At 41.8% G+C, this 26,183-nt stretch overlaps 1 protein-coding gene across 2 annotated transcripts in view; it reads right to left on the reverse strand.

Annotated features, from left to right (window-relative positions):
- Positions 1-1,370: 1,370 nt before the first annotated feature.
- The window catches only part of zswim5 (zinc finger, SWIM-type containing 5), a 58,485-nt gene continuing 33,672 nt past the window's right edge, over positions 1,371-26,183 (reverse strand). The window contains exons 2-14 of one of the 2 annotated variants that reach the window (XM_022679146.2): positions 20,686-21,042; positions 18,194-18,342; positions 17,248-17,398; positions 14,335-14,460; positions 13,590-13,766; positions 12,968-13,114; positions 11,219-11,356; positions 9,269-9,526; positions 8,029-8,164; positions 6,214-6,371; positions 5,888-6,051; positions 5,707-5,788; positions 1,371-5,594 (exon numbers count right to left, since the gene is read on the reverse strand). In XM_022679146.2, the coding sequence (XP_022534867.2) occupies positions 4,732-5,594; positions 5,707-5,788; positions 5,888-6,051; positions 6,214-6,371; positions 8,029-8,164; positions 9,269-9,526; positions 11,219-11,356; positions 12,968-13,114; positions 13,590-13,766; positions 14,335-14,460; positions 17,248-17,398; positions 18,194-18,342; positions 20,686-21,042 (2,906 nt within the window). In that variant the 3' untranslated portion in view covers positions 1,371-4,731. Of the gene's footprint in view, positions 5,595-5,706; positions 5,789-5,887; positions 6,052-6,213; positions 6,372-8,028; positions 8,165-9,268; positions 9,527-11,218; positions 11,357-12,967; positions 13,115-13,589; positions 13,767-14,283; positions 14,461-17,247; positions 17,399-18,193; positions 18,343-20,685; positions 21,043-26,183 lie in introns of both variants that reach the window. The other variant, XM_022679145.2, reaches the window with a different exon arrangement.

A 26,183-nucleotide genomic window follows, 5' to 3' on the forward strand; every position in this document is an offset into this window, starting at 1 on the left:
GCTCTACAGTAAATGTTACAGAATGTATTATGAGAATATCTCACATTATTTCATTTTATAAAATTTCTGCCACAAATACCTTGTAACTGAAGCTGATAGCCAGAATACTAGCGACAAAGCTAACAGGTAAATCTAGTGTTTTGAACAAATTTTCAGATAAAAATGTTAAACTGGCATTTAATAATTCACAGCATTGTGAGGATAAGATGATTCTGTTATGATTTGTGGGCTTTTTCTGAACCCTATAGAAGTGTTGAGGAGCTCATTTTAGCACTGTTGTTACATTACAATCACACCTTACACACAAACACACTCCTTAAACTAGAAAAGGTTAAACTCCAGAACTGTGTGTTTATTGTTCTTTTTAGAGTGTTTTGCTCATATTCCTCATCAGGGCCTAAAGCCTTCTGGCCTCGACACCCCTAACACCTCCCCCACATCACAGCCTGACGGCTCCAGCCCACACTGACAACTCCGCACAAGGTGGGAAAAGCAATTTACTCCTCTCTCCCTTTTCCCGGCACATCCGTGGTGCTAAATAAGTGGGCCAAGGAGGAAATGCCATGTCTACCCCCACCAGCCTGGCTAACAGGGCTGTGGAGCCGTCTGTACTGCAGAAGGCAGTTGGCTGAGCAGCTATTAGAGAGGTTTTTTTGCTGTTGTTCCATGACTATAGAAAAAAGACAGCGCAACACGTCTCTCAAATCTCAAAGTTGGGAAAGGACAAACTATTTTAATTAAGTATTGGTGTCCTGGAATGAACATCCCTGCAACAGCTAATATATCTGATCACCATTTCACTAACTTTAAGACTACTAGCACCAACTGCCGGGACCTCTGTGGAATAGTTCAATCACTTTACACAGTTATGCGCATAACGTGTTTTGTGGTGCAGTCGCTTTTCTGAGTATATGAATCTGCTAATTTTTGCAAGGATTCTGTCACCATCCTTTTTTCAGTTCTAATTCTGTGTTTTTTTGGTTTAACAATGTGCAAATGGCAGACAAAGATATGAGCTTGTCGTTCTGCGATGTTCCAGGGATGTTCGCAGAAGCACACTGATGCCATTTATCAGTACGGTATATTTTTTACAGGCTATGTTAAACCCTGTAAAAAGTTCATTGCTATGCTCATTGCTATTTTACTCCCCGCCAACAGTCTATTTTCTAGCCTTCTGCCTGCATCATTTAATAAGCAAAGGCGCTTGTAAATGTATCTACACTGCTGGGCGTAGTGGTATGAAAGCTGCATGGTTGACGGCTTGCCTAAAGATCGCTAAAATAGAGCACATGGTGTCCCTTCCTCATTACTGCTGCTTTTAAAAGCTCAGCCTTCCTCCCCTATCGGACCCGCTCAATGACAGACAATGACGTGTTTCACACTTTATTCATAGAAAAGCACTGAAATTCAACACAAATCATATAAAATGGTAGTAGCATTACATAAATAGTAATAAATTTTTGTTTATAGACATTAGCTCAAGAGGTTGCACAAAAAAAAAAAAAAAAAAAACAAACAAAAAAAAAAAACGTTGTTGAACTATACTTTTGTGGCAACAAATACTGGATACCTTTTCATAATTCAGTAGCACAGAGAGGCGACAAACACTTTCCCTTAAATTAAAAAAGAAAAAAAAAAGGGAAAAAAAAAATCAAACAGTAGATGAACTAGTGAACAATCTCTACCAGCGATTATTTTTTTCCTTCTAAAATCTAGGGACAGATCAGAACACTGGTACAGTCAACACAGACACTTAAAGAGTATGGGGAGAGGAGGTTAAAAAAAGAAGAATCAAAGCCACAGAAGTTTATTCTCTTTTTTTTTGCGATGCCGTCAGACCAGCTAAAGTCGAGCTACAGAAAATGCTTGCTTGGTTATTGAATTTTTTTTGTTTGTTTTATAGAGCAGGCTAGAGCGCTATGATCATCCTGCAGACGTTGGTTCAAAGACAAAAAGAAAAAGACAAAAAGGCAATTTCCTGTCTAATCTGCTAAATGGTCTTCAGTTCTTCTGTTGAAGTACTTGAAGGACAGCAACAGCACTGGCTGTTAAATTTGAGATCCAGACGAAGACCAGGAGAACAGGAAGGCCGCAGAAGGAGGTCATTAACACCAGGTGGTCCCAGCTTTATAACTAACAGGTCCTTCTTTTTTGTGTGAATTTTGTGGCTGATCATTTGGAAGAAGTTAAGGGAACCAAAACTGGGTAAAAACAAACAAACAAAAAACACTTAAAACTATTAACAAACCAAAAAAGTCTCCTCATACAAAACCATCCAAAACCGGCATCTGTCCAAGTGTTGGCGAGCCGGTGGAGGTCTACGTACAACTATCCAAACCGCCGCTCAGACATTAGCCCTCCCTCAGCCCAAATACACAGAGTGTGTCAACTGACGCTTGGTGTAGGCAGAAAACCAAACAAAACATGTGCCACTTTGTGCGATGACCCAGCTGGCAGACTCGACCACCCGACCCTGGACAGTTCTGGACAGTGGAAGGCGTCTTGGGTCTTGTTCTCTCTCTCTCTTTCCTTCGTTCTACTGTACTCGGCTGACGTTGGCAACAAGACCTCCTGAAACTCAACACCGCGCCGGCCGCTTTGAGAGAGGACTGTAAGGCTTCGAAAGTAAAAACAAAAGAAATTTTAAAAGAAAAAGATGTACATAGGTCAGTCAAAAAGGCAAAAAAGGGTCCGTCCCAGTTTGCAGCGACATGCAGACAACTGATCGAACCGTCCAATCCGAACGAGCCGAAGCCGAACGAGGAATGAGGCGGAGCCAGGAGGGAAGTGGTTCTGCATAGTCAGTTCGTTTCTGTTCATAAACGTTTGTCTTCCCCTTTTCTTTCTTTCTTTTCTTTTTCATTCAGTATGTACATGCCATGCTTTTTCTTGTGACAAAAAACTACGTAGAAAAAGAAAGAGGATACAAACATAACCGTAAATACAAAAAAAACTGTTCACAGGAGCACCTGAGAAATGTTTTTCTTTTAAAGTCTTCCTCTTTAACTGCTGTCACATTCCCAGCCCGCAACAAATTCAAGTATCTGAAAAGAAACCGAAAAAATAACCAAAAACAAAAACATACAGTTATCATAAATAATTATAACTTTACAATTTTTTGAATTGACACTTTCATATTTACAATATCTTAAATGCTTATGCTACTATTTTTTTTCTCGTTTTGTTTCTTTTAAGTGATTCCCTGAGAACTGAGTTGAGCATCTCTTTTCTCATTCTATCCTTTCTTTCTTTCTTTCTCGTTTCCTTCTGTTCAAAGCCGCAGAGTGCATTTCTAAGTGTTGGGACCCTAGAGGGCGCTTTGCGGGGGGAGGGGTGGTGCGGTTTTCGGAATGTGGAAGAAATCGTGATTTTTTTTCCCCAAACAATTTTTCCCCTTTCTCTTGGCATTTACAATTTGAATCGTTCTTTTTTTATCCTAAACGGTATAAACATGTGAGCGATTAATTGAATTTAGTGTTCACACTGGAAACTTGCTAATCAAGACAAAATGTGATGTGATTGTGAAGTGGGTGTTAATGAAGTGCTTGTATAACTTTTAATAACTACAACTACTACTATAAATTCACACCGTTTTTTTGTGATTTTTTCCCCTACCCTTTTAAGAATCAATTGAGAAAATCTTTGCTGCTAATGCTAATCTCTGTCCGCCTTCTGGGGAAGAAAAAATATTTTAGGAACACTCCAGCAATTTCCCATACAGTTTCTTATTCTTATCTGCTGCATCTGTATTGTCATTGAACAATTGCTAAAATTTTGTTTAAAAAAAAAAAAGTACACACAACACAAGTTACATAGAAAGCAATAGGGGTGCCTCAGTTGTAAGATAGCAGTACTGTACCATAACACACAGATGCAGCAGATTATGAAAGATACTGTAAAATAATATGAGTGTTCCTCTCATTTAGATCATGGCTGATTGATGGCTGATTCAGCACCTCAAAACTTCAAGTCTTCATCTCTTTCTCAAAGATCCCCCTCGCTACATTTATGTTTGATTTTTTTGAAAAAGAGATGAGATGAAAAAAGATGAGAAACCAAGAGGAATGGACAGAGGCGAGAGGGGTAGTACTCGAGCCCTGGTGAGGAAGGGTAAGTAGGTGTGCACTGGAGAATTCCTGGGTTACAATGATGAACACTTCTCTCTCTCTTTGCTCAGCTGCTTTAAAACACGAGGCCTCTTCAAGACCGTTTGTTAAAGCTGTTCCTTAAATACGATCGAGGTATGACAGTAACACTGTGTGCGAGTGTTTAGGAATGACCGTTGTTTTTTTTTTTGTTTTTTTATCCGAGTGTTTAAGCTCCTTCAAAAACAAAAATAGAAAAAAAAAAAACCACACCAATCGCAACGATGGAAAAGCTTTCCAGGCTCAAAATATATGCCGCCTGTCATTTGGTTTCTCTTTATGTGCCACGTCTACATTTCGTGTAATCGCAAATTTGATATCCGTAATAAACTAAAGCGAGCATAAGCCAAAAAAACAAAAAAACAAAGCATTATTAAGCTTGTTCTCCCCATCCACAGGTTTCTACCTGGTAGAATAAGTTAGTGAACAGTGGTTGTTCACAATTTAAAAACAAACAAATCAAACAAAAGAAAACAACATATGTAGAAATTCACAAAGGATTACAAAAACAAGAGAATGGGACGAAATAATGCCTTAAATTTAAATTAAAAGGAAACGAGTCCCCCCCACCCCCCGTTGTCTGTGGTCAACCAAAACGTTCTCGCACCAACATCATCAGTTTCTTCTTGCCCTTGTAGATCTGCTTGAGGTTGTCTATAAACTGGGCAAACTGGATGTGGCCGTCCTGGGCCAAGAGAAAGGTTTCTCGTGCCTTGCTGAGGAACTCTATGAACTCGCCGTAGTGGCGTGGGCTGATGTGGGTCAGCCGCGAGTGCGTGGTGTTGATGTAGGCGCTGATGGTGGCGTCCAGCAGTTGCCTGAGGGGCGCTTTGTCCGTGCTCATGAGCTTGCCCGAGTTGCGGCGGCCGGGGATGCCGGCCAGGCCTGGGGCGGTCATGGTGCAGCGGCGCAGGATGTCCGAGAGTACGGTGGCGCAGTGCACGCTTTTGACCACGAGAGGGATGAGGGCGGCAAGCTCGTTCTTGCCTAGCGAGTGGCTCAGAGCGCAGGCCCACAGGACGTCGTTGATGGCCGGGTGCGTGTCCTGGTTGTAGGCCAGGTTGAGGTGGGCCATGGCCAGAGAGGCCAGTTTGAACGCCCTTAGAGGGTAACCGCGGTGCTCCATGTACCGCGCGATGGTGAACAGCTGCGAGTAGCTCATACCCGTGGAGGCGGCGTCAATGACGATCTGGTAGGCCGTCTCGAAGGCGATGTGGTCCTTCTCGCACAGCGTGAGGGCAGAGAGAGCGCAGTTCTGAGGATCCTTCATCGCGCACTGCAGGGCCAGGGTGCGGGCGCAGCCGGCCAGCTCCTCCCGCTGAGGATAGTCCAGACTCAGCCGCAGGACAGTGTTGTGGGACATGACCGTGGCGGCAACGATGCTTGTGGCTTCCGTTGGGGTGAAGAGGGTGTACCAGGACTGCAGGATGCTGACCAGGGCTCGCAGGCCTATGGTAAGAAAGAAAGGATAAAAATAGAGAACTTAAGTACAGGAACTGAAGTTATTTATATATATATATATATATAATATTGATGCGTTTTGGGTTTTTTTTATACTGACCAACTTCAGTAGCACAAGTAACCAGCCAGCGCACCATCTCCCTGCGTCTCCAGTTTAGCGTAGACAGAGTCATCCTCATAACCTACAGAGAAACACCACACCAAACACAAATGCATTAAACAAGGTATAACAGACAGACAGAGACAGCCACAGACAGCCACAGACAGCCACAGACACACACCTGAAGGCCAAGCTCCAAGGCAACATTGAGCAGTGTGATGTCAGGCGGGTTGTCTGCAGGAGTGGCGATTTTAAAGGCATCCTGGGCCAATTTGAAGATGAGTGAGGAGGAGTGAATGTTCTTCTGGATGGCCTCCAGAACTGTACGCAGTCTCAGCATGTCCCCTATTCAACACAAAGCACACAAACACTTAAATAAATACAATACAATAAAAAAACAAGACTTTGTTGTATCTAACAGATTTATAAATATGTGTTTGTATTTTTTGTATATGTCCGCTGTATATGTCTGTCTCAATGCATTTTATGATTTTATGGATTACTCACCCTTTGCTGCTGTTAGCATGGTTGAAGCCAGCTCGCACTGCTGGGACTCCAGGTGTCCGAGGGTGAACCAGCGGGGGTATCTGCTGGGCACAATAGAGATGCCGTGGTGGGGGTGACCCACATCGCCTGAGGGGGCCGTGGACTCCAATACAGGCAGCCTAAAACACACACACACAGCACATAATCATTACAATTATCACTATTAGCATTATCACTACTACTACTATAACAGTAACATGAATTAGTACATGCATTTATCATATCATTTTATAGCAAGCATATCAACAATGCCCCTCTTTGATTTCTCTCGTTATGACATGATATAATGCATTTTTGGAGTTAAATCAGTAAAAATGGGCTAGCCATGTCTCTTAAAAAAAAAAAAAACATCCAGACAATTCCAGTGCCCTGTATTTCATTAGGTTTGTCTGTGTGCTGAGGCAGCAGCCCTGCCGATCTGTGCTCTGCTGCTCATGTCTGGGTGAGCGTGCAGTGGGGACTGCATTATTGATTGTGTATCAGTGAGGACCCTGAGGATCTGGCCTGGATTAATGATTGCATAGTAATAAAGGGCCATAGGGACCCAGTACAGAGCAAAAGCCAGAGCAAGCACAGTCCGGCACTGTCCTGTATAAAAGCCTGATAACGTGTGCATGTGCGTTTGTGTGTGTAATGTACAGTAGGCCACCTAAAAAAACAGTCCAAATCCTAAACATACAACAAATGATGAAATAATAATTTTAATACTAAATAATTTGTTTTTTCAAGGGATCAATTCCTGATGAAAGCAAATCAGTTGTGAATGTTTTTGCATTACAGATATGATATAAAGCGTTTTAGAAGCAAATACTAACCAGTTTAGCTTTAACCCCTTTAAATTGTATTATTCCTTATGTAGAATTTTTGTGATCATTCTTTTCAACCCCATATTCTCCTCAGTTTAGCTGATCCAGTTTGCTTTTGACACCAGGAGGGTCAGGACAAGCGTATGCCTCCTATAATACATGGGAAATCAGCTGCGAACAAGTCAATACATTTGGAGGAAGCACCAGATGCCCAGCTCTGATACATCAGCCAACAGATGCCTGCACCAGCCAGCATCACAGAGAGTAAAGGGAAAGAGAAACATCTACCTGCCCAGACCCTTGGGTAATTCACGATCGTTAGGCCAAATAATTGTGATTATTTATTTGTTACCGTTCACCATATCTTGTGGAGTCCCTTTCAGTTTTGACGGGCCTATGAAACTGATGTTAATGATGACATAGTAAATATATATAATTGTGAAAGTTAAAAAATGTGGGCTAGATGGTTAAAAAATGCTCTCAGTTGTTCTAAGACTTTTGCAGAGTACAGTCTGTGTTGTTTTTATTAAGTAAATAAATAAAAATCAGCCTCTTTGGATAATTTCTATCCGCACTGTTCAGTTAAGCTCTCTTTTTTAGCCACGATTCACAAGTGCTCTCCACTTACACTCCTGGCAAGTCACAGGATTACACAGTTAAGTGTTTTTCATGCTATAACACACCTGATTCAACTCATCGCAGGTGTGATAATTAGCTGAGATGAGTTTAAACAGCTGTGTGCTGGACAGAGCCGTTCTAAAGGAATGAAGTGTTGAATGAAAATGAAATGAAAATGGAATGAAATGACACTGCTGTTCAAAAGTTGGGAATCACTAGGAATCATATTACTTGCAAAATATTATTGTACATATTTAAAACTGTTTTGATATTACTGAACACAATTTATACACATCATATCAATCATAGACCAATATTATGGCATAACATAACAGGTTATTATGTGTCTCACCTCATGGCCCTCAGGCCGATCTTGTAGGCCAGGTCGGTGTCGTGGGGAAGGAGTGCTGTGAAGAGGTACTTGGCGAATGTGTGCATGGGTATGCTCTCTCTGTGGATGACCTCACCAAGGCCACTAAAGGGACCGCCTACAAGCAAAAACACACATCTATGTTATTCCATCATCTTAGTCCACATCTTTTTGTCTTTGACACGATGAAGTGTGATGATGTGAAAAAATTGTCTGATTCAAGTAGCATTTATAATGCACCCTTGCAGACATGGAATAGCTACAATGCACAGTGCCATATGTGATATCTGTTAGTGCCAAGTCAGTAGAGATAGCAGTAAAGAAAAAGAGGAAATCTACTGGCCGTCCAAAACCAGTAAGACTGTCTCAGAACAATTCTCTATGTCTTTCTGATCAGCTGCAAACAGTCAGGGTAAGCTGCATTAATATTAACACACGCAGACACAGTTTAGAAGGACATTATGTGAGCATCAGTGAATGATGCCAATGGCAAGAGTCACAGAGTGGGCGATTTGCAGAAAATGTGTGGAAGTGTGTGTAGGCCAGAAGGAATGAGGAGGGTGGCATGGGAAAGAGAGAGAGAGAGGATCTGCACGCCCAGGGGAGGAGTGTGGGAAAGGCAATAGAAAAACAGAAAGAGAGAGAGAGAAAGAGAGAGAGAGGGATGAAGGGATGAAAGAAAGAGCAGGAAGTAGATCAGTATGATGTGCGGAAAGTAGTGAAAGAAAGAGTGCGAAGGCAAATATGTGAGTAAAAGGATTATGGATGCACAAAAATATTGAAACACTGAAATAGCACGGTTTTAAATACTGTATCATTTTCAAAATGACAGTATAAATGTTTAACTAATGTTTAAATTGGTGTCAGACAGTGGGTCATGTTGTGTTAAGCTTCCGATCCCCCTGTTCTGTGTAAACAAACTGTCAGTTTGTTTTTTTCTGACCTATCCCAATTATTTTTTTTATTAAATCTAAAATCTTGCAATATACATCATCTTGCGTACATTATAGCAATTTATAACAATATATTGCAACATAACCCCTGTTATGTTCTTGCCAGTACACAGCCCGAATAAAGGACAGAGGGTTGTGTGTGTGTGTGTGTGTGTGTTAAAGAGAGGGAGATAAATTAAATTAAAATAAAAAAAAAAATGAGATAAGGAGAAAAGGAGAGTGGGTTTGTATCATCTAGCTGAGAAGTGTGTGTGTGCACATGTTTGTACCTTCCAGCAGCAGGACAGCTTGTTTTCGGAGGGTCTGTACCAGCAGCTCGTCCAGCTCCAGCTCCTGCAGCTTGGCTACTATCTGCTCCTCGTTGCGGCAAACTTTGTCCTGTGCGTAAAGTCCCTCCGGCATGAGCCGCTGCTGCCCCATGCCCATCAGTGCCACCTCCAGAGCCAGGGCCAGATACGACTCCCCGCCGTCTGGGCAGCCCCATATGGGCACATGCTGATACACCGGGGGTTTGGGCTCACCTGAATCTGTAATGATATAAAAGAACAGAACAGTGTTTAGTGATCAGTCTTGGATGCTAATTTGATATAAACAAATCTCATCTAATGTTACATTAGCTACATTAGCCTTATAAGTCTAGTCTCAAAAGCATATCTTGCCTACATAGACATCCTATCCAGTTTAAATTTGACCTTTTTTGACAAACCATACCTTGAAATTACCTCTTAGTCTGGACCCTTCATTAGTAATATACTGTGTGTGCTGGAGATTACAGTGTTTAGCCATCAGCAGTACATATTAAAGGCTTGCAGTGAGCTCAATTGCAGTCACTGTATACTATACCATTGACTAATAACGACCCTTATGTCCTTAACTGCCATGTACCCACGTCACACTGATCTGTAGGTTGGACGTTTGTGTTAATGTATATGTGTGTGTGCGTGCGCGTGTGTGTAAACACCATCTGTCTGATAAGAGCCTCAGTACTAGCCCTTAAATCCTCCTGGCTAATGAACCCACTGCCCCATGCCCCCAACTGACACAGGGAAAAAATATACAAGAAGACACCAGAGCCTCTGGAGATCACGCTCCCCCACGCCAAAAAACACATACACACACTGTCCACAGCTGGGGGCCTGAGCTGATGACCGACCACAGTGATGATGCAGTTGCCTTGCATGCCTTTGTATCTCTGGAGAGTTTTTTTTCTTAGCGTTAAAAGCCTTGAAAGAGCAGCAGAGGGAGGAGCCTATTTCAGTAAGAGTAGGTGACTTAATACTGAACCTAAGTGCTCTTCTGGCCAAAAAGACAAAAAAAAACATTGCTTTGGATACTGTAAATTCACTGTAAATCTCACTGCTTAAATGAATAGAAGAAAAACAAAGCACAAAAGACAATAGAGGAGATGAGATGTCAGCAAGAAGACCATGAAGCTCTTGTAAGGCAAGTCACTTTTTTCTTACTATACAAGAAAGAACCAGGGCCATCAGGAGAGAGAACCCAGAGACAGAGAATCAGGGTGTGAGAGACTATATGCTCCAGCTGTTGTTGTTGGTCCTGCTCAGCTAAAACTATGACCTCCCGATGCTCTGATTGGACGAGGCTGAGAGCCCTCCCAAACTGCTGCAAATGCCAGATGTTTCCAACTGTGTGACGGAGTCAAACAAAGGGCTCTCCAACACCCATGCGCACTATCGCACACCATCACACACACTATCGCTCAAGCACTCTGGCCCAAAGAGAGCAAAAGCAGCATTCGCATACACAGCCAATCTATATAAACAGACCCAATCACCGTACCACTTGGTTGCATTATTCCTCAGCACAATGGCGCCCTGTTGGTGTCGCACAATAGAAACACAATAGCCAACACTCTTCTATTTTGGCTAGGACTGGGGAGGGATGTATAGAATGCAAGTGCTGATTGATTTTATACGTTTTACTTAGCTGTGTGGTCAGAATGACCTCTCAGCTACAATAGCATCCCCCCCACAACCACCACTACCACCACCCTTGTAGTGAAGACTAAGCAAACTGAATGAATCCCCACACACAGGCCAGGCAGTGTGGAAGAGCCTGAATAATGGCATGGGTGTCTGTCTTAAGAGGTACAAAAGGACACAGAGGCCTAACCTAACACCCCTCACCCCACTATGCACACACACATTCCTACCCCCTGTAGGTCTCAAACACACTGTGGGCCAATAATAGTAGTCTACCTCCGGTATCCATGGCGTTGTCATCTTCCACTCGACACGTCTCGGTGAGGGTGGCGAAAAGGCAGCCGATGGGGTCGAGGGGGTGGCCCACCCAGCCCTCCAGATTGGTAGTGCTGGTCATTCCCCTCTGCAGCAACTCTAGAAACACAAACATATATAGTATGAGTATTTATGTAATAACAATAATAAGAAACAGAATAATGGCTGATTAATGACTGTTCCGTAAGAAAGTATACACCTTATTTGGATTTAGCCACGCCCACTCATTTTAGAATTTCAGGTCATTTCAAATCAAATTTACGTTTATGGTAGTATCAAATTAAAACTAGGGCTGACAACTTAACATGTTAACGCACGCAAATGATCTGAAAACGGTAAGGCGTTCTTTTTTTTGCATAAAATCATGACATGACAAAATTAACAGAGGCTGTAGACACATGTAGCAGTTTTATTTAGCAATATAACACAGCAAACCCTCACTGTTAAGTTCAAAAATAGATTACTTTTTATTTATGCTGAAGTTTATGCTCTCTCTCTCCAACACCTACACATGGTAATGCACACACATACTACACTAGCGTATATTTTCTCTATTAAACCTCAGTAGCTCAAGCAGTAGCTCATTACAATATTCTATTTTGAAACAGCATCAAAAATGACCCTGAGATATTATAATACAATAAAGATCAAGCAGCAGTGTCCTGAAATGGTATACTATTTATAAAGCAGCTAGCTAGCAACGCTAACCCAACATTCCAACAGGCAATTTAACCTTATTTAGAGCTATTTAGCAAAGCACAACCATGGTGGACAAAACTCTTATTCTTAACTCTAACTTTTACAAGCTTTTATTTGTCTGTGTAGAGCAAACTCTGTTATGAAACTTGGGTAAGATGGATGCTTTAACTAGATAACGTCTTACCTAAGATACCTATAAAACAGACATTTCTCTGCTATGGTTATGAAGTTGTTTTCCCCTCAATTAAGTAGTAAGAGCAGATGTATGACATCTGGGTGGATGTTTAAATGTAGCTAGTGTTTTCCAAATGCTGTTTCCGCATATACCATAGTGACTTCCCTACTTTTAAAATATATATATATTTTTTAAACAGACTAAACTAGCTCATTAGCTCATATTCAAGCCCTTCCTGAGGTTAAATTTGGTGTGTAAAAGCAGGGAAAGCATGAAAAATATGGATTTTTTCATTGGTCATATTTTTCAAACAAACTTCATTAAATTTTTTTGTGTAGAGAAAGAATGTTATTTTATTCACTGTATCAAAAGAAAAAAAGAAAGAAGTGGACTCCTATTTCTGTTTAAGCAGATCCATTGAAATAGTGTACTGTAGAAGCGCTGCAATCTTACTGCAAGTGTTCATGCACTACCCCAGCCTTGGCGAATGAATAGCACTCAGAATAAACCAGGAATGCGTAGAAACGAGAAAAAAGTTGCAGAATGCAATGCTATTTTCAGTGTCTAACACCTAGCGTAGTTATTAAATTACTCTCCAGCGTACAGTTAAGAGTTACATTTTGAAGAATAAGCTGAGAGCCTAACTGAATATTGGCAGGTTGCAAAGGTTTCAGATAAAGATAAAGAAACCCTCCTCAGTCTTTCAATGGAGCACAATGGAGCTTTTGTTATATGCTCTTGGCCACTACAGCCCTCGTATCTTGCCAAGCAGATAAAGACTGTTGTTAGGTCATGTTTTAAGCCAACCGTGTGCTTGTGCATGTGCAAAGTCTTACCTTTCTTCTGGTGTTTGTAAATGTCCAGTTGCCGCTGTTGCTGAAGCCGAAGCGTGTTGATGATGGCTACGGCCAGACGCAGGGCCTCCCTAGGATAACCGTGAGAACGCAGGGCATCCACTCTGGCACAGGCAGTAGGCACATGATCTATAAAACAAAACAAGTCACATGGAACACAATCAGTTTTGCCCTGTTGTTTTTTTTTTTCCTGGATATACCCTGATATATAACTGCTGGATTGGGCTTAAGTCGTAAAATTGGAGCAAATCTTTTCAGAAGCTGCTTATTTTAGCTCCTCAATCTTGAACGCACAAGTGGAATTAGAGAGCTTAAAGCAAAAGCAGTGGAATCCTTGCACTCATACACGAGCAGATACATATTATGGGAAAATTACTAGGAGTTGTGTAGTGTTGTTTGTTTGTTGTGAAATTCTTAACTGAGATTCCCCACATCAGTTTCATTAATAGACTGCTTTTCATGGAAAGCCCATTCTGAATACTGCAGCAAAGGGAGGTCTAACTCCTTTTAAAACATTCTAATAAACATTGGATGAGCAGGTGTCCACACTATAAAACACTATAAAACACTATAAAAGACCCCTTAGCAAGTCTTTCATTCTTACCCAGCCACAAAGGCAGGCCCTGGGGGTTAAACAGCAAGCTCTCTCCCTCTCTCTGATAAGCAGGGGACATGTAGAAATCGCTGCTGATGATTCGCTGCAGGTGGCTGTCCTGCCAGTGCAAGTCACAGGCTTCCATAGCTCGAGTGAACACCGTCCGTCTAGGCCTGGCTAATGAGTCTGAGACAAACAAACACAAAATGGAGTTAGAGTTAGTTACAGAATGAGCGCAGAGCATAATGTACTGAAGAATTGCACTGTATGGAAGAAAGGACAACACCCTGTAAATTAGATTTTTGGTTTAATCCCTTGAAGTGTTTTTTTTTTATCCAGTTATTTCTCTTCAGATAATAAATTAGAAGAGTAAACTACTATGAGAGTAAGGAACTAGCAATGATACTATTACAGTAACCAGGTATTTAGTAATAAACAGTAATAAACAGAAAGTCTGCTGACCTAACATATATATATATATATATATATATATATATATATATATATATACACATATATTATATTTAAGAGCATAAGCCGGATAGGTCAATGTGTCCACTGGCTTCTATTACAAATATGTTTTAAATCAACATGCTTTCTGTTTCTTTTCAATATGGAAACGTATTTCTGTAAGGGATCTAAACACTGTGTTTATGTTTAAGCACCAAGTCTAAATCTACTGGGGTGAGGTCTAAAGGCTGACCTTGTGCCAGGTTGCTCTGGGGCAGGGCGTTGGTGATGTTGGGTAACTCACTGCCGTAGTTGCCATCCTCCAGGGGGCAGATGTCCATGTCTCCCCACTTCTTCAGCTGCTTCAGCCATGCAGTCTTCTCCTCGCTTTTGCAGTGTGGGTTCAACACAATGCAGACCCACAGAGCACCTGCAACACAACAGAACATAACACAGAATGAAGATGAGTCTATGGGGGAATAGACTGCTAAAACATTTTAAGGAGTGTCGTGGAAAATGTAGGAGAAAAGGAGAAAGCAGAAATGAAAGAGTGAGAGAGAAACATTGGTAACCTTACACAAAAAGGAATTTTGGAGCACTTTGAAATTCTAACCTATATTCTACTGGTTAATCTGTAGGAATGGCAATGTGTCTAATATGAACATTATGGGGCGCATTGGCTTTTAACTTAGTATGTCCAGTATTTTCAATTACAATTACATTGTTACTAACTATGGCTACGTTCACATAACCAGGCTGGAGCGACTGTGCCCATGTAAGATCTGATTTTACTATACGTTACTTTCACTACGGATCCAAACGAACGCTGTGATCACCAACAACACATGGTAATGCCAAATATAGATTCATTTTATAGATAGGGTCTGGCTTGTGTGAACCTATCAAATACATATATATTTTTTAAATCTGATTTGAGTCTCTTTCATAGGTGATTAGCGGTCATGCGACTTGGATGGATGGATCTTGTGCACATATCTTCAGTACCTATACCCTTGTAGCTTTTGGCAATGGATGCCAAAGCACTCACTTTTAGCCAAGCCTGTTCATTCGAAGGCCATCTTTTCATTTCCATCTGAACAAGAACAAGCTTTGACTTGAGAGATCAAGTCAAAGGATCAAGGTCTTAATATTGAAATTCTTAATTTCAATAGTCAAATTACAAAATGTGTACTAATTAATACTACTAACTCATCTTTGAGTCTGTGTGCGCATTCTGATTTTTTAGGATTCAGGTTTGATTAGATTATTGACAGACACAGGCCACATACATTTATGAATGAGCACAAAATCAGAAATGATGGAATCGGGCCTACATAATGTGACTGCAGCATAAATTACATTCTTACTGCCATAATAAATGGAGAGGCAGTGAGTTGGTTTGAAAAAGAATACAACCAAGTAATAGCAAGAAAAGAGACAGCGCATCAAAAAAGAGAGAACAACAGCGATCCCGGAGCAGATCCCGGAGCAGAGCCCTCCGCTTCCTGCAGCTTTTAATGGGTCTTAAAGGTGAAACGGAAAAATGAGCGGCTGGCGTGTAATGGAGTAGGTGCTAGTGCATCACTGTCAGCATGTGTCAAACACTGGCCTGTGGAGAGCAGGAGATGTGGCAGGTGCAGGGCAGCCTGCTCTGCCTCCGCTCTTTTACAACTGTCAGCATCACACACACTGCCTTTCTGCAGCGAACAGATGGCTGGGGCTGCGGCTCTTTCCACCGCTGTCATTTACACCCTCATCAAACGGTGCTGATTGGCTGAAGCGCTAATAATGCCCAGAGCGCCAGCCAATTGGAGGCCTTACTGAAATGCTCACATGCTGGCTCCTTTATTGGAGGCATTGTCAGCCTGGTAGGCCTGCAACTAATGATTATTTCTACATCATCAATGAATATATTGATTAAAAAAGGAACTAATCAAATTGAACTAATCTAATCCCGTTGTTGGCTCCTTTTCAACATTTCAAATAGGAATTTTGTCTAAAGTTGCCACTATGATGCTACTCAGCGTGGCTGCAATCATTAAGTACACAATAAATCAGAACTTCTAGGCCTATTTGAGCGAGTGTGTGTATGTGTTTGTGTGTGCGCGCATGTTAGTGAGTGTATGTGGGTGTGTGTGTCCTACTGCTGCCAGGGTCTCAGAGGAGAAAGCCTAGTAGCGGCTCAAACAAGCAAGCTCAGGAAGCACTCCTATCGACCACCTTAAATGGCCTGATCAATAGACGGCAGTCTGAAAGCCATTGATCCTCTGCCGCTCATGGCCTCCTTATAGAGGTGAGTGGTCAGACCTGTGCATTGACTTGCAGAATGCGTCGTCGCTGATGCAGCACTGATGCATGTCACATCTGCATGCTCCGCTCGGATATACATTATATGTCCAAATATTTGTGGACACCCCTTGTAATAAAGGCATTCAGCGACTTTAAGATGAATCTTTTTTTAGTTCCTGTAGAGAAAGAAGTACTGCCCATACAATAGGACAATCTGGAAGAAGCCTCTATGTTAAATTCCAATCATGGAACCAATGGGTATTAAGCACCCTAGCCCAAACATTGAGATGGGGTGGTGAACATCTAAGATAACTAGTGACCTCACTGAATGCAATCAAATCCTCACAGCAAAGCTCCAAAGCCCAAAAGAAAGCCTATTCTGGATGGTAAACTACAACAAAAGCAGGATGCATTCTTTTTACTACCCTGAATTTCACTAATGGTTGAGTCCTGAGAACAAAGCGATAAAGCAATAGGATGGTGGTGCTAATACTAAATGCTAAAAGTATCCAGCTTTACCTAGCTCTGTTCTGCTTCATCTTATTAGATCTATCTTTGTATCTAGTAACAAAAAGGTCTTACGGGAAAAACACACACAAAATGGTGCCCATCAAGGCCAGAAACAATAAAACCTCAGGGGTCCGTTTGAAGTCAGTGAGATGTGTAAATGCTGATAATATGGTTCCTTCTTATCTTACATTCTTTCTATTCCAAGTCAGTGTATCTAATTAAGGTATCTTTGCTTAAAGTGATTTGATTAAGGTGCTTTGGCTCTTAGTACACAAAAATAATGTATTAATGTATAAAAGTTTAATAATTGTATCAAAAGCTAAACCAGACAGGCAAAAGTGACTACAACGATACTGTATGTTCTAAAATATGAGAGCATATTTAGCACAGATAGCAGATAACAGAGGCCAGAACTTACCCAGCTCGTCCCACAGCTGCCGGCACTTGTCCGTCATGCCGGTACCCTGCTGTCGCCATAGCGACAGGCGCGGGTCAGCCATGAACTGTTCAGTGATGAGGGTGAGCATGCGCGCTCCGTTAGAGTCTCGCATGCGCAGCATCTCCCGCACCTGCCACAGAGAACACACACACACATAGAGAACAGGAGTTAGACACACATACACTCACTTATTTACACAAACACACACACAATGAAATGTCTGCACTAATTCACAGTCATAGTCAATCAACTACCTTATCTACTCGTTTACACACATTCTCAAGTATGAAGTTTTGTAGAATAGCCCACCTCCACATCTCCAGCATTCCAAATACAGCACTTTTAGCTGATACTCCCAACAGGCATACAAAGAAGATGCAAATAAATCTCCATTTTTACACCAAGAATACAAACTGAATCAACACCATGATCTACAAGTACAATAATCCAGTCTGGTGCGAGCCTGTGTGGTGTGGTACTGAAACAAAAGCTACCGCAGAAAGCAGGAATAAGCAGTATCTAAAAACTACAGTCTCAGAGCACAGTGCATTCATGTGAACAGAGGGGGTCAGAATATACTGCAGTGGAACAGTGAGGTGGACATCCGTAAAGCAGTGAACAGCACAGCCATACTGGCGATTGAAAAGAGGAGGCTACTTGACATTTAATTAAAGTGCATTGATTTAAATGGGCCTCCCAGGATTTCATAGCCCCCATAATTTATCACAATGGCATCTTTAGTATTGAGCATCCTTTCCACACACTCACACACATACACACAGTCAGGACATACATATATCACATATATAAGTGCTGCATCAATGTGTATTTGTGTGTTTATATTTGTATATTTTTGTGTTTACAGATGTTGGGTGTGTGTGTGTGTGTGTGTGTGTGTGTGCGCATACAGAAGCACAAATCTTACCTTAGCGAACATGGAGTTAAGCTGTTTGCCTGAACCGTAGTACCCTCCCTGTGAGAGAAACTGTTTGACCTGCTCTCGGACCTGCTCCTCATCCAGGTGCCAACAGTTATCGTCGTCTATACTGGCTCCTGCTGTGGGATCTGGGGCTCCTAATACAAACAAAGAAAGAGAGAGAGAGAGAGAATTAGGTAAAATATACATAAACATATATATATATGAAAATTAAGATGCAAACAAAAATATCTGCATTTTCACACTGGATGCTCTAGAAGTTTTGGCAGTAACTGCGTGTGTAACAGTGGAGTGTGTGTATGTGTGTGTTGAGACAAAGCATAAGATCACAATTTTAAAATCACACCCAGTAATTCAGACATTAATGCTACTATTTATATAGAATGACTTAAAACACTAGATTTTAACCTGATAGATTACAATTATTTTTGCGGGAAGAACAATGTTAAGCAGAGTTCTCGGAAATGAAAGCTATTGACAACCCACACACGCAACACACACTCCAGGTAAAACCACAGTTTTAGTAAAAAGCACACACCGATTTGGGACTAAAAGGAGAAATAGAACACAGAAATCATCACTTTATTGTCTGGCAAAGGTCACTCCATTTCTAATACATCAATCCTCTTTAGACTTATTCCTCATCTGTTTTTATAAGACAGCTTACAGTCATACCACATGGGAACAGGTTTTGTGTCCCAACACTTTGTGGTATCCCATGAAAGCTAAAGAACACAACAATGAGCTGAGGGAAATTAAATGTGCATGTGATTTCTGCCACTTCTTGCTTGTTGTAGCTAAGCATAGCAGGATATGAAAAGTAAAGGCAATGAATGTAAAGGTAATACCACCCATAGTTGGAAGTGCAGTGGGTGATAAGATAATGACATAACATATTCCTAGTACATATGACACTGTGGATCAAGGAATGTTAAATGCCTACATAACACCCATCATTGATGTTAAAGAAAACCTTTTGTATCTTAATGTGTTCACTACATTGTGGCATAATGTGACAGTAGTTCTTTATATACCTACACAGCATAATAACATCTCATATGTATTATACAGGTTTCATACAGGTACTTGCATATGTATAATTCATAAATGTACATAAACGTATAGACCTTCTTTTCCTCTGTATTCAAAGTGCACACAAAGCAACAAACACGCCCACGCACTGAATCACACTGAACTCCAACAGTGACTCTTTATAGCCACATGCTATCAGCATTTAACACAAACAAATACGCACACACACGGTCTTGTACTCTATAAGGAATGGCTGTGCGTAATTCTTTACTCCTTGCAGACTGCTGACTGTCCTTGGTGCTTGTTTTTGTGTATGATAAGAGGATCTGTGCTGAAATGGAGATTATATCTTAATAGGCTTGGCTGGACTTACAGGAGCAATAACAACTTGTGGATTAACCTCGCTGCAATCATAAGCATTAGGGTGGGATTTGGAAGCTTTAAGCATGTATACCTGGTGTGGAAGGATGAAGTGAAGAAGGAATGTGGTGCTTTGTTAGCATTGTTCTTTGCATTTGGTGTATAAAAAAAACTACTGTTGACAATTTATAAATGTCAGGTTAGGTTCAAACCTTGCTTATTCCTGATTAATAGAAGTCTCACAGAAATAGGTAATATGATTAATGCGACTATTATTAAGTAATCATTGCAGAATGGTTCTGAAACACCATGCATGCCATGCTTCTTGTGTAAAACTAGCTAAATATGATGTGTCATGGGACACAATACGAGCTGCTGTCCTTGCCTTTTTTGTCGGCATAGTACTATTACTTTAGTCACAGGTGAAATGGTTAGGAATCAGAACACAAGAAGAGGAGCCCCTTCTCTTGGACACTATATACAGTTGGCTTAAATCATCCAGAATAATCAAGAAATTCTGCTTTGTGAAAACATAATCATCTCCCTCCCTCTCTAGATCAGTGCATTGCCTGGCTGGGTAGATGTGTATTCTGCCCCATGCACCGAGAGAGGTTTTAAATGTTCCACTGGAGGAGGGGAGAGGGAAGGAAGAGAGAAGAGACATCTGCTTTCCCTCACCTATCCACTTTCAGTCTAATTCGGGGACTTCTAAAGCTTCGGAACACTAACATAAACCATTTGGGCGTATTTCAGAGCAAAGAGCTTTACTTAGTGCAGTTAAAAAGCAATGCACTTCCCCAGTAGGGTCTTAAAAACGGAGATCATCATGATATACCAGCCTGAATATCACTTCTAATAGTTCAAAATGTGAACAGCAGGAAGAATTTCTTCTTCTTTCGAGGAGAACTTTAGCTCAGCAGAAGATGCTCAGAAACAGCTGTGATGTATAGCTATATTGGACTACATTAGGCTATTGATATCCTAAATCATCTATTTATTTGGGCAAAAAGGGACATTTGAACCGACACATATTTACACAGAGTTTGAATATGATGTTTCATATCACTGTTGGATATGCCATTGCTCACCATGCACTTGGTTGATCTCTGAATTGGAGGACAAGATTTCGTCAGCCAGTTTCTGGGCGGTGGGCAGCACCTCCGTGTGGTGAGCCGTGATGAGGTACTGCACCAGCTTCTGCAGCTGGTCCCTGTTCATCTGGAAGAGCGTCTCGGAGATGGGCAGCCGCAGCTTGACCTGCTCGGGCTTGCGAATGCGGTATAGTGATAGCGCCACCACATGGGCGCAGTAGAAGATGTCACGGTTGCCACAGCCGCATGTTACAGATGTGATTTTGCAGCGGTCAAAGCTGATGGCCACCCGGTGCGTTGTTTCTGGCTCTGACTGTGTGGCTGGTTCAGTGACTGTCCCGCTGAGGTGGAAACCTGAAGAGAAAGAGGAAAAAGAGAGAGAAAATATAAATGTACAATCCAACTTGTGTTGAGTTCAGAAATAGTACAGGTTAAAAAGCAGCTTAAAACAAGTGTGGATACTGCATTTGGCAGACCATTCACATATGGACAAAAAAGTGACACTGCATGTCGCAATACACCAAAATACTATACAGTACAGACAAAAGGAGAGGTTCTGTAAGTAAACGTTACTCTAGTGCACACAGTGCGACAGTAAACTGAGCAGCCACATTGAAAGTCAAGCTGAGAGGGACCAGGGAAGCCTGCAATCTGAGACAAGTGGCTACCAGAACACACTGATGGCCAGATAGTAAAAACATACAGCAGCTACCATACTAACACTCAAGCCATGTGGAGCTCCGGCACTCATTGAGAATAAGGCCAAGAAAGCAAACACCATCTAAATTTGAGCTGCTGGAATAAGGACCATGTTTTTTTTCTGGTAGGAACCTGCTGGACCAGCATCTTTAGTTTCTGCAACCACTGGCTTAGGGCAGTGGTGGCTCAGTGGTTTCAGCACTGGGTTACTGAGGTCAGAGTTGCGGGTCTGATAAGCTGCCACTCTTGGGCGCTTGAACAAGGCCATTTTAAAAACTGCGCCTGTTATTAATCCTGTTACTAATTTAGAAAATACTATGATTTACTGGGTAACAGTACATTGCACATTCTATGGAGACCCAAGGGGTTCTGTTTAAGAGTTTATTAAATTGCGTATGTATTATGCATTGTATAATGAGCTTAAGTGATGAGGTTATGAGAGAGAAAAAAAATAAAATGCGGGCATTTTCAAGACAAACAAAATAGCTTTTTCTACATTTCTTTTCTGGTGCCAAAACATAGGAGGTGGTGGCATTGCTGCTCTTTAAGCTTCTCAGTGAAACTTTAGATGCTATGCAAATCTAAGGGACAATTAAACTAAAAGGATGACTGACAGCTTGAAGGAATGAATGGTCATCCAATCCTGTTCTATGCATCCCATCAAAATACGCGCTGCATCCAAAGCCTTCTACATCACAATGCTCTCTGGTGATACCCTGGAAAGCAGACTGCCTGCACTTACTGATCTTTGACCTCATTCTCCCTGAGGGTGGCGGCTGTGAATCTGTCCTTGGGGAAAGTCTATTGGAGTTCCCCATGTGTCCCATAGACACTGAGGGGCTGTAGTAGTGGGCCTGATGGCGGAGGGTGTGCTGTGAAATCTTGCCCTGAAACAAGTCCCAAAGGACGACAGGGGGTTAAGGCCTGAGGCAAATAGGGTGAGGGGGCAGGTTAAGAGATGGTAAGGCTTGTTCCTTGAGTGCAAAAGGGGGGTGAGGGGTTTGTACAATTGCAATTGCAGGCAAATTCAGCCGAAACATACTGTATTTTATCTTTGGACAAAACTCAGAAAGTAAGAATATCTATATCTAATGCCCCTAATAGTGTAAAATTCTTGCAAATGTTTCTTTAAGCTTAAGGCTACACAAATATTTAGGCAGCTATATGTATTCCCTTTGTTTCAACAATGTATAACACTGACAGCCAATAGGAAAGCTTCTTCCTTACTCTTGAGTGGTAAAATATTAATGATTGAGGCCTGGAGAATGGGGGCTGGGTGGTGGGGAATGGGATTACTGTATCACTAAACCATGGCAACCCACACTGCTAACAACACACAGGAGTTGGATTACTGCAACACTGAGACGGCCAGGAGACATGTTTCACATCTAAAGCATCTGGACTCTTATAAACATCCCAATACTCACTCGCACGCCGAGAGTAGGGGGGCACAGAGCTTGAAAGACCACAGCTTTGCGCAGAGTGCAAACTGAAGCTGCGCTTACAATGCATGCACCCACTGTGTCTGAGCTTCCAGGCTCATTTATGCTCCTTTTATGTACAGAAGACTATGTGTCCATATACATACTTACATGTTGGGCATAAACGCAATTCTTGCTGTTATCAGAATATGTGAAAAGTTATATTAAACATTTCAAATTTCTATCCATTTCCATTTTTTTTTCTCGTCAACATATCATTTATCATTGAATGAAATAATTGTTCCCAGTCTGTCCCATTAACATTGTATATGTTTGCGCATGCGTACTCGCAGAGAGCCACCGCCAGCCATTCTCTGTTTGGGCCGGCACGACTGGGCTGTCTAATAAGCACGCACGAAAGCAGGCTGTTGCCGTGCCAAATCCCACAAAAGGCTTTTCCAGATGAGTTCTTCTGAGAAAGGCGGACCCCACAAACCCCTCCCCGAGATCTTTTTTCAGAAAAGAAATCCGACGTCCAATTTACTGCCAAACCCTTTCAGGCGGAGCCAGCAGCACAGAGCAGCCTGATTAAGGGCGAGTTTATGGCGATGTCTGTTTCCATTTTGATAAAAAAAGGGTAAAAAAAAAAGGGGGAGAGAGGGATACTACCCCTATGTGTTGCAAATGATTCCAGCCACAATAGCGAGTGAGTTTTAAAAAAAAACAAAAAAAAAACAAAAACAAAAAAACGATTTGGGTAGAAACAAAGCGCAGGGCAAGCCAGGGACGACGGCATCCGTGCAGGCCACTGTTGCCTTGAAGGATAATCTATTAGCAATATAGCCAGGCACACTCAGTCAATGTGTCATACTGTGAAGTGCTAAGATGCCTCCTCTGAATTGTCTGAAAGATCAAGCCTGTAATAATGCGCTCGCTAATGGAAATGCTGCATAATGGCAGGATTCCTTCTTGTAGCAGCGCTCAGCAGCAGTGAGACAGCTTTTCTTCTCGGAGGGACGGGGGTTGAATGCAGAGGCCGTGGCACATTTGCAAGGCCAACATCGAAATGCTTGGCCTACTGCAGTTTATGCAAACTTCTGGAGTGTTTTACATTTCAAAGTGCCTTTGGCATTCGGCGTGGACTCGGAATTCAAGTCTGCGCTATGAGATCATGGTGACTGGACTGCAAAACAAGGCCTGGAACACAGTGTGTGTCTGCATTGCAGGGCTGCACAATATAGCCTTTGTTTATCGATATTGTGAGAGTGGCCTTTGTGATTCTGATACCGTATTATGTAAATAAGCTACACCAAATCAGCCTTAACATTGAAACCATGGTCAGGTAAATTGAATGACAGATTATCTCGTCCAACAGCATCTGGCAAAATGGTGGGATCTATACAGACCTAGACATTAGACGAGTGAGCAAGTGAACAGGCAGTTCTTCTAAGCAGGAAAAAAAATTATGCTCATGAGACTCCTTACAGGATCTGCTGCTAGATACCATCTTCAGTGACCTTGTGGAGTCCAACTGCTTTGGCAGCACAACTTTTTGGGGGACCTACACAATATAAGGCAGGTGGTTTGAGTTTTATGGCTATATATTGACTATAATTCAACAAACTGAAAAACGTGTATTGACAGTGCATTCACAGTAGTAGTACTGAATGTGAATAACCAACAAACAAATGATCAAAAATATTGGACACCTGCTCATTTGTTATTTCTTTCAGAATCAAGGATACATACAAATGGTTTATCCTGCCTGCTTTTGTTGGAGTAACTGTCTCGACTGTCCCAGAGAACACAGTTCCACTGCTCCATAGCTAAATGCTGAGTGCTTTATATCCCTCTAGCCAACGCCTGGCATTAGGCACGGTGCCAATACTTTAGAGAGGTTCGTTTTATTGGCAATACTTCTCTATAGAGACTAGAAAGCCTGCAAGTGTCAGCAGTATGTGCAAAATGTAGTATGAATATGGAATATATTCATTAGAAGAGGTGTCCACAAACACTTGGACATATAGTACATATAGAACCACCATTATTATTACTATAAAAAAAGAAAGGTGCAGTTTGTGCTTAGCCTTTCTTTCCTTTTAGTTAAGTGAAAGAACACCCACACAGCAACCATTTGAATATAACTCTAAAAAGTGCCACACTGCACTGCACTGCCCACTACAACTGCACTTTCTGCATTAGCAGTCATGGAAATGGCATTAATGTAAAGGTTATAAAAGAGAAAAGTGCTTTAAGAAAAAGCACCCACCTCCCCTTCCATCCCACCACTCCCCACCAGTCTGCTGCCACCAATCCTGCTTGGACTGTGCTGATGCTACTCTTGCTGATGCTGCTCCTCTAAACCGCTGTTTATCAGATGTGCTGAGGGATGACTCAGGAATTCTCAGCTTGAGGAGTAGAGGGAAAAAAGAGGAACAAAAGAAAGAGCTTACTGATGTTCATGGAGGCCTATTGGCCTTTCAGTAATGGTGCCAGATATCACAGGATTCCTTAAAAAGGTCTTGTCCATTGCTCAAGGGATTAGAACTGGTTTGGTTAGACAAAAGGGACCTAAGCAATAAGAGGCAGTGGTTTTTAATGTTCTGGTCAATTATATGGATACAATGCAACACTGATATTTATATTAATCTGCATCCACTGCGAGCTCACAGGTGCTTAACCATAAACCCATCAGCTCATATGACGGACGAGAGAGAAGAGAGGCATCTGCCGCAGATGGATGTGAAGGGTCCTTCTATTCTTTCATTACCCCTTGCTCCTCTCCTCCAAGCCCACACCCTACCCCCCGACCCCTTCTACACACACTTTTGTTGCTCTGCTAGAGCACTGAATGCTCCTCCACCACTCTCTCCATGGCTGCTCTTTTCAAGCTGGCCTTTGAGGCCGTCCCTGGCTGTCTGTGAGAGACTGTGTGTGTGTGTGTTTGTGTGTGAGAGAGAGAGAGAGAGAGAGAGAGAGAGAGAGAGTGTTGCTTTCTCTACACTGTATTTTTGATCATTCAGTACCTGGCAGAGATGCTGATAGAGCAGCTTTTGTAAATCTAGGGGGTGGGGGATTGGGGGGGAAAGTGAAAGAAACAGACATTCACAAATGAGAGCACAAATGAGATCAAGTGAGAGACACAATGTGCGAGAGAGACATTTTCACACAATGAGCAAATTCAAAATGCTTCAAATAGGAATAAATTATTTAGGAATCAATTCAATGCATTAAATTAAACCTCTTCAGAATGGCTCACTTGTTAAACTCAGAATGTGTGAGAGACAAACTAAACACAAATGAGCATGTCCAGCACAAGCGATAGTATGAATGTGAGAATGATACAAACTGTGCGCAAGAGTGAGATAGCCTGAA

Source organism: Astyanax mexicanus, chromosome 4 (assembly GCF_023375975.1).
Source record: "Astyanax mexicanus isolate ESR-SI-001 chromosome 4, AstMex3_surface, whole genome shotgun sequence".
NCBI classification, from domain to species: domain Eukaryota; kingdom Metazoa; phylum Chordata; class Actinopteri; order Characiformes; family Acestrorhamphidae; genus Astyanax; species Astyanax mexicanus.